Raw genomic sequence first — 15,707 nt, forward strand, 5'->3', positions numbered from 1 at the left:
CTAGTGGAAAGACTGAGTGAGGGAGGATTCAATATCACATGCATGACAACAAGGCACAGATATGTCCACATGGCAACGAACAGGAAACTATCGAGGAATAGATCGTATGGGATTTCATTGCTGGCGATTAGCTGAGAAAAATATTGTGTTTAAGTTTGGATTGTGTGTGTGTGTGTGTGTGCATCTGTATGTCTGTCCGTGTAACGCCCTGGCCATAGAGAGGGGTTTTTGTTCTTTATTTTGGTTAGGCCAGGGTGTTACATTGGGTGGGCGTTCTATGTTCTGTTTCTATGTGTTTGTATTTCTTTGTTTTGGGCTGTGTGTGGCTCCCAAATCGGGCGCAGCTGAAGTTCGTTGCCGTTGATTGGGAGTCCGTTGGGGTTTTGTGGGTAATTGTTTCTGTTTCTGTTACTGTGTTTAACGTGACAGGACTGTTTTGGCTGTCAGTTTCTTGTTTTGTATTGTATAGTGTCCGTTTTCTCAATTAAATATGACGAACACTAACTCCGCTGCGTTTTGGTCCGCTCTCTCTAAAGGCAACCGTTACAGTCCGTCTAGGAAACCAATAGTTACATAGTTTATCTTCTTGTCCTCTTCATAAATGTCCTAATTAATGACTGAATCTTTGACTATAGTTGATCTCCCACACATGGAAGTAATTACTTTGTATTCAAGTCAATCCATCATAAAGAATTTATAAGTGGGTGGTTGGGTTTAATAAAACCATGGAACATATCAAGAAACAATTAGTGCTTTATATAGGCATGGCAAAGCTTTACCATAGACTTATATAAAACTAGTCCTATACCATGGAACTTAAATACTGACTTATGGCATGCAGAATGGAGTCCTTGGCAGCTGAAATTGAACCGTGTAACATAACAGGTGTGTACTTCATTAAGGCTTAGCACGGTAGCACCTGAAAGGGGGGTACAGCTAGCCTGGTCCCAGATCTGTTTGTGCCCTCTTGCCTACTCATATATGGTAATTGTTTGGCCTGACTCCAAACAATGACCATATAGCTTATAGGAGTTGAAAAGACAGCATAAACAGATCTGGGACCATGCTACACTTACAAAAAAATGGGTTCCAAAAGGGTTTTTCGGCTGTCCCCATAGGATAACTATTTTTGGTTCCAGGTAGAATCATTTTGGGTTGCATGTAGAACCTTCTGTAGAAGAGATCTACATGGAACCCAAAAGGGTTCTACCTGGAATCAAAAAGGATTCTTCTATGGAACCCTTTTGGGTTCTAGATAGCACCTTTTTTCTAAGTGTAGGGCACATCATCTCTGAAGGTACTATGCTACCAATTGAAGACCTAGTCAACGGTTCACTAAGTAGTAGATGTATATTTCGAGGCAATCTCTAGTCTTCGAGGACTCTGTGATATCATCAGAAAGGTATCAGTTACCATTTCATTTGTCTGAGATGCTTCCCCTGTGTGTGAATGCAGTATATTTCGAGGCAATCTCTAGTCTTCAAGGACTCTGTGATATCATTGGGCTTTTCAGATGTTAAGTGATATAGATTCAGTTGTTAGTCAAAACAGAATGCCTGGAATGTGGCGACTGTCAACAGTACTGTAGTAAATCATTTATTTAAAACCCTGTTATAGTTTAAAGTGTGAAGTTTTCCCATCCAATTGGTAATAGCCATTTAGCTCTGCACCTTGCCATTTCTGGGTGTCTGCCATCCTATCAATTTTAATTGTGTGAGTTTTCCAAAAGAGCCCCAATAAGCTAATTATAAATGACTGGCAACTTGGATGTTAAGTGGTATTGAAGCAAGAGTTTTGTCCTGAAATAGTATAAAGTCCCATTGTAAAATTTCCTAATCCCCATCTCTAAAAAACATTCCCTGAAACAGGCTTACTCACCACCAATTTAAAGTAAAACCATTTTGAGCCAAATTACTCTGGACAATTAAAGCCAGAGTCACTCGTTACTACCCTAACCACAGAGTGTGTGGAAAATGTGTGGAGTCCTTGTAGTACTGTCTTCATTTATGAGTAATCAAAGGAAACCTCTTTTACACTGTAATCCTGCTTTTATCTGGTGTGTACAAATCAGCCTTTTTTCTTCAAACTGAGAACCCTCAAAATCGTTCAACCCTCCTCCGTGACTGGTTCTGATTAGTCTGCCATATGCCCATATACGTCTCATCCGTCCCTTACGCAAAATATATAGGTCTCCAATAATTACAGGGCTGTAACCGTATCCACTTCAGGTGATTTTCATAAGGGTAAACAAATCCACAATGCTAGGAAGTGATGGCATGCATCAAATTGTGGCCTTAGATTCTTAAGAGCTGCATACCACTAGGGCCACAACAAATTGTCTAGTTGCGGAACGGAAGACGTTAAGGTTTATGAACCTGTAATTTAATTGATGTACTCATTCAGTCATGTACAGGTTTTATAGGTCTACATTGTTAAAACCTCCATCCTCTTCAATGTAAACAAATCAGTCAGAACAACTGGATCACAGTTTCCCTCTGGGTTTATCTGTGGAATTATCTGTGTATGGAAACTAAAGTGCAATGATTGGTTATTGTACACTACAGTAATACTACAGTCATAGCATCACAGTTTGTCATTTCTGTTGGATAACTTAGTAGAGTCTTCTAAACTCCAAAATCCCATTTTTGGCTCACATGTGAGAAATGATGTCTTGGTACTACTGTTTTCACGATGGGGCGCAATGATGTCAGGGTTGTGTTACGATGGCATGTTCAATGTAACCAGGATGGAGTCTTTGACTGTCTACATGATCTGTCACATTACCAGACTTATTAAAGGGTTGAATCATATCTAGCAGATACATAGATCTACAGTACATAGAGCCGTCAATTCGGATGCCTACAGTGGATATCAATGAGAGTTATGTTATGCATGCACCTCAAGTTGAGACCATGCCCACAGAATGGTATGATTCAAATACATAGCCATTCCTCTGGGTCCCATTGTGCAATGTTTTGGGACAGCTTTGCCCAGAGCATCCACTCATACCATGCTGTGGTTGCAGTCGGATTGCAGTCCCATTAGAGCCACAGTAGTTCAGCCCAGTGTATAATAAACATGTAGCCTATGATTCATGTTCCGCTGATTTCATTAAGTTTACTGTTAGGCTGGTACCGAAGACATTGGTGCTAATGACTTGCACAGATGGAGGGGGAAAATGAAAAAAATGGACACGCGCAGGCAACACACACACACACACACACACACACACACACACACACACACACACACTCCTGCCACTGGGCTGGCACTCAGAAAAGGCAGCTATCAGCAAGACAGCTAAATGTGGTACAGTTGAAGTGAGCCAGGGACATTAAATGGTACTGAGGGCTACTACTAGCCTGTGGCCAGACGTATTTAAGTGAGGCGGATAGGTGGGAATGTGTGACAGGCATAGCCTACTGGGTGGAGGTACTGTAGACTACTAGGTGGAGGTACTGTAGACTACTGGGTGTGGGTACTGTAGACTACTGGGTGGAGGTACTGTAGACTACTGGGTGGGGGTACTGTAGACTACTGGGTGGGGGTACTGTAGACTACTGGGTGTGGGTACTGTAGACTACTGGGTGGAGGTACTGTAGACTACTGGGTGTGGGTACTGTAGACTACTGGGTGGAGGTACTGTAGACTACTGGGTGGAGGTACTGTAGACTTCTGGGTGGAGGTACTGTAGACTACTGAGTGGAGGTACTGTAGACTACTGGGTGGAGGTACTGTAGACTACTGGGTGGAGGTACTGTAGACTACTAGCTGGAGGTACTGTAGACTACTGGGTGTGGGTACTGTAGACTACTAGGTGGAGGTACTGTAGACTACTGGGTGTGGGTACTGTAGACTACTGGGTGGAGGTACTGTAGACTACTGGGTGGGGGTACTGTAGACTACTGGGTGGGGGTACTGTAGACTACTGGGTGTGGGTACTGTAGACTACTGGGTGGAGGTACTGTAGACTACTGGGTGTGGGTACTGTAGACTACTGGGTGGAGGTACTGTAAACTACTGGGTGGAGGTACTGTAGACTTCTGGGTGGAGGTACTGTAGACTACTGAGTGGAGGTACTGTAGACTACTGGGTGGAGGTACTGTAGACTACTGGGTGGGGGTACTGTAGACTACTGGGTGTAGGTACTGTAGACTACTGTGTGGAGGTACTGTAGACTACTGGGTGGGGGTACTGTAGACTACTGGGTGGGGGTACTGTAGACTACTGGGTGTGGGTACTGTAGACTACTGGGTGGAGGTACTGTAGACTACTGGGTGTGGGTACTGTAGACTACTGGGTGGAGGTACTGTAGACTACTGGGTGGAGGTACTGTAGACTACTGGGTGGAGGTACTGTAGACTACTGGGTGGGGGTACTGTAGACTACTGGGTGGAGGTACTGTAGACTACTGGGTGGAGGTACTGTAGACTACTGGGTGGAGGTACTGTAGACTACTGGGTGGGGGTACTGTAGACTACTGGGTGGAGGTACTGTAGACTGCTGGGTGTGAGTACTGTAGACTACTGGGTGGGGGTACTGTAGACTACTGGGTGGAGGTACTGTAGACTACTGGGTGGAGGTAGGCAGGAGGCAGAAAGTAGTGCCACTGCCAAGGTAACTGGGTACTAAACATAAACTGAGCCCATTAACTGTTCATCCTGGAGCTGTTCTGCATCCATCCCAGTCTACATTTCAGGGGGAAAGCTGTTCATCCTGGAGCTGTTCTGCATCCATCCCAGTCTACATTTCAGGGGGAAAGCTGTTCATCCTCAGCAGATGTGTTTTCTTCCTGTTGGAAGAAAGGAGTGGTGATAATTCTACCCAGAGAGGGAAGGATGGGGTCTTTTTAAGACAGCTGACATATTTCATAATTTAAGGCCACAGCACACACAGCCCTCAGACTGTACATGTGGTCTCACTATGTGGAGGGAGAGAGAAAGAGGGAGAGTGAAGGGGGGACGAGAGGGAAGGGGCAAAGATAGGGAGAGAGAAGATGGAGAGGGAAGAGAGAGGAGAGGAAAGAGAGGAGAGGGAAAGAGGGAAGCTGAGGTCTGTGCATGTTTTCTACTGAGGAGTCAGACAGAGTTTAGCCTCTTATTCCAGGCTTCTGAGTTCTCCTAGAATACATAGAACACAATAATACAACGCCTGGCTACGCTACACTAGGTAGAGTTGGGTCTACAGGCCTCCAAGGGTCTCCTGATGGTGGCTCTTAATGAGACCTGTTGTGGCTTGTAAAACACTGACAGGTCACAAGAGCATTACCGCACCACTCTGTGCTTCAGTAAAAAAAAACACTATGTATTCATTTCAAATGAAGCTTTACTAAACATCTCAACATATTCTCATTTCAGTATGTACAATAGTGTTGTAAACTTTAGTATGGTTTAATATAACATTTTTACAGAGTGATACGAAACAGTTTCCTATACATAATTGAAAGGAAATAAACTTTGACAAACATAATCTTTAAGCATGTCATTTACAAATGACCTGGTAACGTCAAGTGAACTGGTAACGTCAAGATAATGATACTCATTGTACATTGCGATTCATCATTGAAGGGTAAACTATATATACACATCTGTTTCGGTTCCAAAATGGTGTTTCTGTACCCAAAGTGAGGTATCATTGTTGGATGCATCAAAGGTTTGCAAGTAAGAGAATCATTTTAAATGAGGCTTAAATAACTTTGAATTAAAAGGTGAAATAAGTATCACATCATAATTAGCTCTTTACCCAAGTGGAAGAAAAAGGATTATGTGTACAAAGTCTTTGTAATAGAGGTTCATCATCCAATGTAATACTGTCCCAATGGAAATGCTGTAAACAGGGTCTGGTATTAGATTGACTTGATAGATAGTTACACATTTGGTTTTTAGATCTACAGTACCATTGAAAACACAAGTCAAAAGAAAAGGATTGTCAACCCTGATAAAGAAATGTTTTGTTGCTTAGTTGGGTGGGCACAAGAATAATTAAAGCTACATACACTTATTGCAATAAATACACTTTTCTTACGATATCTTAAACATGCACACACACAAACATGCATACACACACACAAACATGCATACACACGCATACACACACAAACATACACACACACAAACATGCATACACACACATACACACACACACACATACATACATACACACAAACAAACAAACATACATACACACAGACACACACACACACACACACACACACACACACACACACACACACACCACACACACACACACACACACACACACACACACACACACACACACACACACACAAATATACATACACACACATACATACACACACATACACACACACACACACAAACAAACATACACACACACACGCTGGTCAGAAACAGGTTGGTTATAATCCTTATATATACTGTAACATGAGTCTCCTCACACAGCGTTATCAAGTCATCAGCGTCCTTTGGTCTACTTACTGTGTGACATTTATCATTATCTCCTGGTTCATGTACTTTACACTGGGAAAACAATTAGTTCTTACATTATTCTTACATGTAGCAACATACAAGTATTGTAACTGAAACTATAAACGACAGCTTTATATCACTGTTCCATAAAATACCCCAAAATGCCAACATTTTGTATAATGCATACCATGTCACAAGTCAAAGTGGCAACCTAGAACCCCTGTTCCCTCATTGACAAATGTAATGTCAGTCTTGTGTTTCCTGTCTTGATGAAAGCAGTGACCTCTCCACATGTTTTAAAGTAATCATTTTCATCCTTTGGTTTGATTTTCCATGTAACATTGGTGGACGGCTCAGTCCCATCCAAAGTCTTGTCCAGTCATCCGGTAGAACCTGAGGTTGAATGGCCTGTAGAAGTCCCTGAGCCTCTGCAGTACCTCTGGTGAGATCTGTGGATGAGGCCTTCCTTTGGACTTCCCCAGACACCGGGGCCTGCTGCTTCCCTCTGGCTTCTTCAGACAGGGGAATCCCTTAGTCTGGTTGAAGTAAAAGTGCTTGTCGCTCACCACCCTCTTCAGACCCAGGAAGTCCTGCACCCGGCCCATCTCCCCCGCCGGGTCGGACACCAGCCGCTCGCCGCTGACAAACAGGAAGTGAGATAAGGGGAAGTGCTGGAGCCAGTTCTCCAGGTGCTTGGCGTACAGGCCGATGCGCACGGCGCTCCACGAGGTGTCGACCAATCCCGAAGAGGTATTCTTTAGGGCCAAGCTCTGGAAGGAGGGGAGGCCGGGTTGTTTGGACAGCGTCTGGGTATAGTCGGAGACTGCCCGGGTCACGGGGTTGCGGACGACTACAATGAGCTTGGTGTGGCAGTTCATGGTGCAGAGGCGACGAGGAGCCTCCTTGGTCACAAAGTAGCTGGGCGTCTTCTCCATGGTGATCTGACCTTCCAGGGTTCGAGGCATCAGGTTCCTGACAACAGACATGGAGAAGAATCAGTTACAGTCATTCACTCAACGACATGACAAACTTCACACTATGCAGTGTCATAAAGAGCTGGAACATTGTTCATAATATACTGTACAGTGGATAGGATTCTTACATCTGTGTGTTTTTACAGAAATAGAGAAGACATTACAGATATACCATTTTAGATACACATCTTTGTCTGAGCCAGATATACATCCTTCAAGTACAAAACTTTGTCCAATTTCTTTTAAATGGAAATATTTCATTTCCAAAAGTACTATTTTCCTCTACAAACTCAGGTATGAAAAATTGCATTCTTAACTGCCACAAATCCAGCACTGTATATCTAAATTAAACCTTCTCCAAAACAGTCATGATTAAAAGAGTACAGTCTATGTTTATGAACCAGTCCCCAGCCCATCCCAGTCCTGGTATAGGAGCCATGGGAAACTGGGAGGCCGCAGAGCCAATATGGATCTGATGAGCCAAAGCCACAAGAACCACTTAACAGCAATTTCCTTAAGACTTCCTTCTCCAGCCCCCTGTCCTCCCCCTTTCCTGCACCGCAGAGTGATGTGTTCCCCCCGCAGGCAGGCTCTGTGAAGAATCTAGCAATACCAGACGAAAGAAATTCAGGACTACTATGAAACACAGGGCTAGCTAAGCTGCTTAGCTCAGTTACACCGCCTTTCTCACAGCTACTTTTAGTCTTAGATCATAGACAACCTCTGGTGAGAGATACTGTATACTGGAAAGAGATACAACACATAGAGTCCCAACTCTGTCCTGTAGGCAAAGATGTAACTGAGGTGTCATTAGAAACTGTTCCACGAGAAACAGTCTAGATTGAGTTCAGACAGAAGAATAAGCCTGTCACCTCTCTCAGCATCTGTTCTCCTATCTGCTCTGTGAATGTTCTGACATGGCTGTTTGCCTCAACAACAACACCAAAATCAAGTTCAGTGAAGTTTACTATAAAGCTAAAGTATAAATCTGTCGATGTTCCCTTGAGCAAGACACTTAACCCTAATTGCTCCAGGGTTGCCGTTGATAATGGCTGATCTCTGGCTCTGACTCCAAAAAACAAACTTGTATACGACAAATGTAAGCACCCACCTAATTATTAATTATCTTACCTATTGTACTGTACTGTACTGACCAGGGAAAACTCCTAGCTCTATTGTCTATAATTCTGCTTCATCTAAATTCATCGGAATAAATTCTGTTATATGCCATGTGTGTCTGGTCTGGGGGATTTGTGGGTAATGTATGGAGACGGTCCAATCCTCTACTGACGTCTGAGGCTGCTGTTTTGTGGTGAGAATGAATTCAGGGAACAAATTGTTTTACTTAACAAAGGATGAGAAGAAATGTTAGTTTATAGCAATTACTTTTCCATCCATCCATCCATTCATTCATTCATCCATCCATCCACATCATAAGCCTACAGAAGTAGGATCTTAATTTGAGCCAGTTTGCTACAGCAGGAAAATAATCCTGTAGCAACAGTATGTGAATTATTATGTGGAATATAACTAATGGACATTTTTGCTGGGGTTCATCCATTTTTTGTAAGGGAAAAGCAAGTCTGAGTTTATCAGAAGCTTCAGAAGCCTTTTTAAACCTTAAATACACTAGAAGTGTAACATTTCCTGCATTGCAGGAAAGTTATCCTGCAACAAGGTGACCAAATTAAGATCCTACATCTGAATAGTCTGTTATTCTTAAGGAGACCATATTGTGGCTTTACTGAAAATAAACAAATTCAACACATAATCTATGGACAGCCAGCACTTGAAAAAGTCGGTTTGTTTTTTATGAAAAGTCTTGAAGATTCGCCAAAACAATAATGGAGAATGACAGGAGTCCTTTCAAGTGCTTCTATGATTGACAACGGATGAAGCGCCCATCAAATGAAGTTCAAAGAGTTTGTCCAAACAATGTGTGATCCTAGTTTAATTTAGCCAGTTATTCCCCAGCAGGACTCTGGCAGTGGATGCTGACTGACTTTGACGATGGTTCAGAGACTTTGACGACAGTTCGGAGATGTCGCTGGGTAAATAAAACTGTTCATTAGGCCTTGTGTCTGCTGCCAGACATGACATGGCACTAAAACAGAATGGTTTAGCTTAACTGAAGTTGGAATGAAAACCAAACCAAGAAAGGAGGGAAGCGAATCAAACGAACAAGTCATCTCAAACAGATTATAGTCATGATAAGCACAGATAGAGACCTCTGTACATTTCATATTTTATTTAAAATACTTTTCAAAATGCTATTATATTTAAGTAATCGATAGTGTGGGCATCATCTTGGTTGGCTTTTGAGGAGAACTAACAGTGATTTAACTCCTCTCTATAATCTCTCTATAACATCTTCTGACTTTAACGTAATTAATTTACTAGGTGGACCAATACCTTCAACCCTGTTGACATTCTAGAGAGCTTCAACAATCTCTAAAGGCTCAAATCATTCAGACAACAGAGTGGAGCAACAACATGACCCCCTATTAGCCCTGAGCTAAGCACTGGTTTACAGTAGTTCAAAGAGTCATCTGTAGTCAAAGTACAGGGGTAATGTAGACTAGGTCTCCTGTAATTACAGGTGGACAGAACTAGAGCAGTGGTACTGTAACACCAGTGGAGGCTGCTGAGGGGAGGACGGTTCATAATAATGGCTGGAACGGAGCAAACACTGCAGCATTATACTCTGCTAATGTCTTTTCTGTTAAAATGTAGCAAATAAACACGTCCCATTTATGATTAACATCCTAAAATGTTATTCACCTGTCCTGTCTGTCTGTCCCCAGTCCTGCTCTGCCAGATCGATGTGTCTGTCTGTCCCCAGTCCTGCTCTGCCAGATCGATGTGTCTGTCTGTCCCCAGTCCTGCTCTGCCAGATCGATGTGTCTGTCTGTCGCCAGTCTTGCTCTGCCAGATCGATGTGTTTGTCTGTCCCCAGTCCTGCTCTGCCAGATCGATGTGTCTGTCTGTCCCCAGTCCTGCTCTGCCAGATCGATGTGTCTGTCTGTCCCCAGTCCTGCTCTGCCAGATCGATGTGTCTGTCTGTCCCCAGTCCTGCTCTGCCAGATCGATGTGTCTGTCTCTGTATATCTGTGATGACAACAGATACGGCAGGACAGCGACAATAGATATGGAGGTGATGATGTTGGTTGGGTGGCTCTTCTGTCTGTCTCATGTCTGGCCTTGGGTGTCTCCCCTCGTAAGTGATGTTTGTCATTGCTGTAATTGGCCATAAGAACATCTCCTTCCATAGTTATAAATAGTTAATGTGATCCCCCTCTCGCCACCCTCCCCAGGTCCCTATCTATCCCCCCTCTCAATCTGCCTCATCATTACACAATCAATAAGAGCCACTCTCTCCCTATTATCAATGTCTTTGTGTGCCTTAAGTGTCAAGCACAATCAATATGAATCTGTAGAATATTGGGACATGTGCTTCATAGAACATTCTTCTAAATTAAAAACAAGGAACAGCAAGCGTCCAGCTATCTATAACATAGTGTAGTTTAAGAGCTAGCTAAAACATGGTGTAGCCCGAGAGCTAGCTAAAAGTGTAGCCCAAGAGTTAGCTAAAACATCCATGTCTGACTGTTACAGCACTTGGAAAGGGAGCAACAGGGCAAGGTAGAGTTCTCTATTTGGGGCTTCCTGGGAGAGCTTTGCTGAGCTAGCCACATTAGCTAGTAGGTCCCCGCTGTTAGAGGATGTGGGTATTTTACCCTGAAGTGATATGCTTCTGATTATACGACTGATATGTAGCAACCAATCTGGAGCGGAGCGTATAAGCTACCCCCGCAGCTAGGATGTGGCTGACACATTTCCTGCCTTCACGATCCTAACCCTGTAAAGTACTGGTACCACTACTACTACACAACATACTGTGCCTTCCAGTAAGAAAAACATGGGAAGTTTTGTGTCTATGGAAACGTGAATTGCTAAGACTTCAATGAATTAAGAATCATGACTGTACCAAAATGTTTATAATATCAACAGTAAAGAAACACTATTTATTTGTATAAACGTCACACCATTCTGATTTAGAACTGTAAAGTAATCATAATGCCTCCACTTTACTCAGAGGCAGAAGAGAAGCTGATTGAAATGGACGTTGGAGGATCTGCTCACTAGGCTTATTCAGCACAGAGCTTGTCGGAAGTAGTCTCTAAGTATTCAGGGCCCATACTCACAGAATCTCAGAGTAGGAGTGCTGATCTAGGATCAGATCCCCCCCCTGCCCATAAAATCTTATTCATTAAGATCTGAAAGCCAAAACTTATCCTCGATCAGCATTCCTTCTCTGAGACGCTTTTTGAATACGGACCCAGAACTCTGCCTGTGAGATCCAATTAGACTGAAAATCAGCCCCATAAAAGAGGCAGGAGAGCAAACAGAAAGCTGAAGAAAACAACAACTCCCAGCAGCCCTGCTGTGCACAGAGGGTGTCGGACAGAGACAGACAGATGGCCTGGGGGACAGGCAGGGCAGGGCTGTCTGGCTGACTGTGGAAACCTTTCCCACCATGCAGTGCTTCCTGCCTCTCTGGATAGCTTGATAGCATGTTGTTTACTGTATTCTCCTTGAATGTCGTGGCACAATATCAGGCTTAAACCTGGAACCTTTTAGGTTTAATGACTGTTATGTGATGTTATGTAAATGACATTGACATTCTAAATGCACAGTGGATGTTTTGACTCTACTCTGTATAGATACTATAGATACTATCCAAACATTCTTCCAGTTTAACTGCATTTCACCTACAGAATGTAAACATGTCAAAAGAGCATGAGTAGGCTTCCATTTCCCCAAAGAGAAAACACTAACTGGTCTCTGATGATGTGATTGGATATACAGATGAAACACTACAACAGGAAACGGGACACACTGTACAAGAAGAGAGCCACAGAAGCCTTTGACGTGTGTATGTGTGACAATGATTTATTTTTTTATATTTTTTTATATTTAACCTTTATTTAACTAGGCCTACTGGCACCATGGCCGGGCCAACACTATGACACTATGAAGGGTCATGGCAGGCCGACATGCTGGCGAACTGTCACTGATGTCAGGTCTTTGTGACAGCTTCTTAAGGGACAGCTGAGCTGACCAGTCATAGTGTTGGCCTGGCCGTGGTGCCAGTAGGGTGTCATGGCTCGGGCTGTGGCGGTCATAACATTTTGTCAGCCGGTGATTGTCATGCAAATAACTGCTGGTCTCACGGTAAATGACCATTAATTAACATAAACACTTTTAGCATTTTCTGGCTTCCACACATAGCCTACAAGCCACTGATGCAGACCTTTGGAAGATCTACATTTTAAAAAGTCTAATAAATTCATGTAATATAGCCTACACCATCACAATAAATCCATTCAATATTTTAGACAGGTCAAAAGAAACAGGATGTGATGAACATTTAGTCTATTTCAGAAGAACAGAATGGCATACTCTAAGTTGTCTTTATGTTAGGCCCTGATCTGGTTATGCCATATGGCTCTGGGCTACACTAGTTCATTTAGCAGACAAGACTCTAATGATGATTTGAAAAAAGTTGCATGAAAGGCATGAGCTCTGCTGTACACACTTCATCAAGCTGTAAACACTTCATCAGTCTCTCATTCACAATTTGACAAGCACTTGATAATGCCTCGAATTTCCCGGCTGCATCCACTTTGTGTGGCCGTAATGCCCCCTACAAAATCCATGCCTTTTGCGGCCAGTGGCCATTGTGCTGAATATAATCATTGTAATTCCCTTCTCCCTGCTGCATGCCGAAGCACCTCTCACAGTAAGTAAGGTGATCGGGTCTTTCTCACAGGCTACAAGTGAAGACCGACACATCGGGGACAGAACTGCATGGGTCCTTATCCAATTCTGAGGCGCATATTGATGATTTCTGAAGAACTGTCCACATTTACTTTTCATCAGCCAACAAGATGAGTAGGCCTACCGAACAGCAAAAGAACTAGCTTATGTCAATCTACTATCCCCCATAGTACAAAAGTTGACCTATTCTATTCAGTGGGAGAAATAAATATTCCAAACATAGTCTGGGACAGTTGTCAGATGCGATAGATACCAAATTAATAGAACCACTACCATCAAAAAAACGTTTTTAAGCAATGAGAACGTTTATCTTAAAAAGTTGATAAACTATTAGGCTATTTCTTCACATTATAAGCGCAGCAATGCGCACACAGCACTAGGCAAAAAGTGTATGTTCCAGTAGCAGGAAAATACCACCAAGTGACCACAAATGCAGTTATGCATGTAATACTGTTATTATAAAGGTGTGTTTTTATGGTGAAAATGATCTTCCCCAAACTTGAAACTCAGTTGTCTCTACACCCGTTGTAAAGCGGATGTATGTGCTTCATTTTAAGACGTTATTTGCCCACTTTAGTTGTGATATAAACCTTAACAAAACATATAGGCCTATGGGCTAGGCTACATGAGGTGTGCGACTATGATTTGAAAAAGTCGCACAAAAAAAGCATGTGCTGTTTGCTTTAAGCTGGTGATAATATATCATTCCATATATCAAGTGATAGGCTAATACTGTCACCCATCACACTATTCTTGATTTAATCTTGTCTTTACATATACCAAATAATATGTGTGTGAAATTTGTCATGACTCATGACCGCCGGTGTGGCGGTAATACGGTCACCGTAACAGCGCTAGTCGTGGCCGCCAGACGCCTACAGTGTTGGGGCAACACATGGTGCAACACACCATGGCCTAAGGATTGGCAGGGCTGCTGAGATTGAGCACCAACACTAGCCAAGCAATAAACAACATTCTGGACCAGTCTCAGTGAAGAACAGAACCTACAGAGCTGTAGCGATGGAGCCAGAGTTGGTGGTGCCCCCATGATTGCATGACTGAGAATGAACCATGAACCCACCCACACATCTGTACTATACCACTCTACCCTCTCTGTCCCTCTCACTCACCACTGGAGCCTTGAATCCCCTGCCCCCTCACCCCCCATGACACTCTATCAAACACTATGGAGCCAGAGACAGTCTGAAAGATACGGTAACACTACCCACACACCCCAGACACAGCCTCACATCCACACCACTTCTCCCCCCGCTCCCTCCACACACACGCACGCACGCACACGCACACGCACACGCACACGCACACACACACACACACACACACACACACACACACACACACACACACACACACACACACACACACACACACTATGAAGCACCAGGATCTGGTGTGTCTCAGAGACGTAGTGTGTGTCAGACTGGAGGTGAATGCCTATGGATTCACAGTGTGTCTCCCGCCAGGCTCCACTGCCCACATCCACCCATTCATACTCAGACAGGAAGAGGAAAAGAATGGTTATACATAATATATAGTAGAGTAGGGGGAAGTATCTACACCAAAGCTTGGGACTAAAAAGTTATATTTTCAAAAATATGATTCTGAGATAATTGGCTTTAAAGTTCAGAACCCTCATTTGATCTGAATGGTGTCAGCATTTTTAAAAATACACTGCTCAAAAAAATAAAGGGAACACTTAAACAACACAATGTAACTCCAAGTCAATCACACTTCTGTGAAATCAAACTGTCCACTTAGGAAGCAACACTGATTGACAATAAATTTCACATGCTGTTGTGCAAATGGAATAGACAACAGGTGGAAATTATAGGCAATTAGCAAGACACCCCAATAAAGGAGTGGTTCTGCAGGTGGGGACCACAGACCACTTCTCAGTTCCTATGCTTCCTAGCTGATGTTTTGGTCACTATTGAATGCTGGCGGTGCTTTCACTCTAGTGGTAGCATGAGACGGAGTCTACAACCCACACAAGTGGCTCAGGTAGTGCAGCTCATCCAGGATGGCACATCAATGTGAGCTGTGGCAAGAAGGTTTGCTGTGTCTGTCAGCGTAGTGTCCAGAGCATGGAGGCGCAAGCAGGAGACAGGCCAGTACATCAGGAGACGTGGAGGAGGCCGTAGGAGGGCAACAACCCAGCAGCAGGACCGCTACCTCCGCCTTTGTGCAAGGAGGAGCAGGAGGAGCACTGCCAGAGCCCTGCAAAATGACCTCCAGCAGGCCACAAATGTGCATGTGTCTGCTCAAACGGTCAGAAACAGACTCCATGAGGGTGGTATGAGGGCCCGACGTCCACAGGTGGGGGTTGTGCTTACAGCCCAACACCGTGCAGGACGTTTGGCATTTGCCAGAGAACACCAAGATTGGCAAATTCGCCACTGGCACCCTGTGCTCTTCACAGATG

The 15,707-nt window shown here is 43.6% G+C and overlaps 1 protein-coding gene across 1 annotated transcript in view; it reads right to left on the reverse strand.

The window, feature by feature from the left end:
- Positions 1-5,307: 5,307 nt before the first annotated feature.
- The window catches only part of LOC106592519 (heparan sulfate glucosamine 3-O-sulfotransferase 6), a 32,626-nt gene continuing 22,226 nt past the window's right edge, over positions 5,308-15,707 (reverse strand). The window contains exon 2 of the mRNA XM_045715538.2: positions 5,308-7,421. Coding sequence (XP_045571494.1) covers positions 6,803-7,421 — 619 coding nt within the window. The 3' untranslated portion in view covers positions 5,308-6,802. The remainder of the gene's footprint in view (positions 7,422-15,707) is intronic.

The sequence above is a fragment of the Salmo salar genome, chromosome 03, assembly GCF_965601325.2.
Source record: "Salmo salar chromosome 03, fSalSal1, whole genome shotgun sequence".
Lineage (NCBI taxonomy): Eukaryota > Metazoa > Chordata > Actinopteri > Salmoniformes > Salmonidae > Salmo > Salmo salar.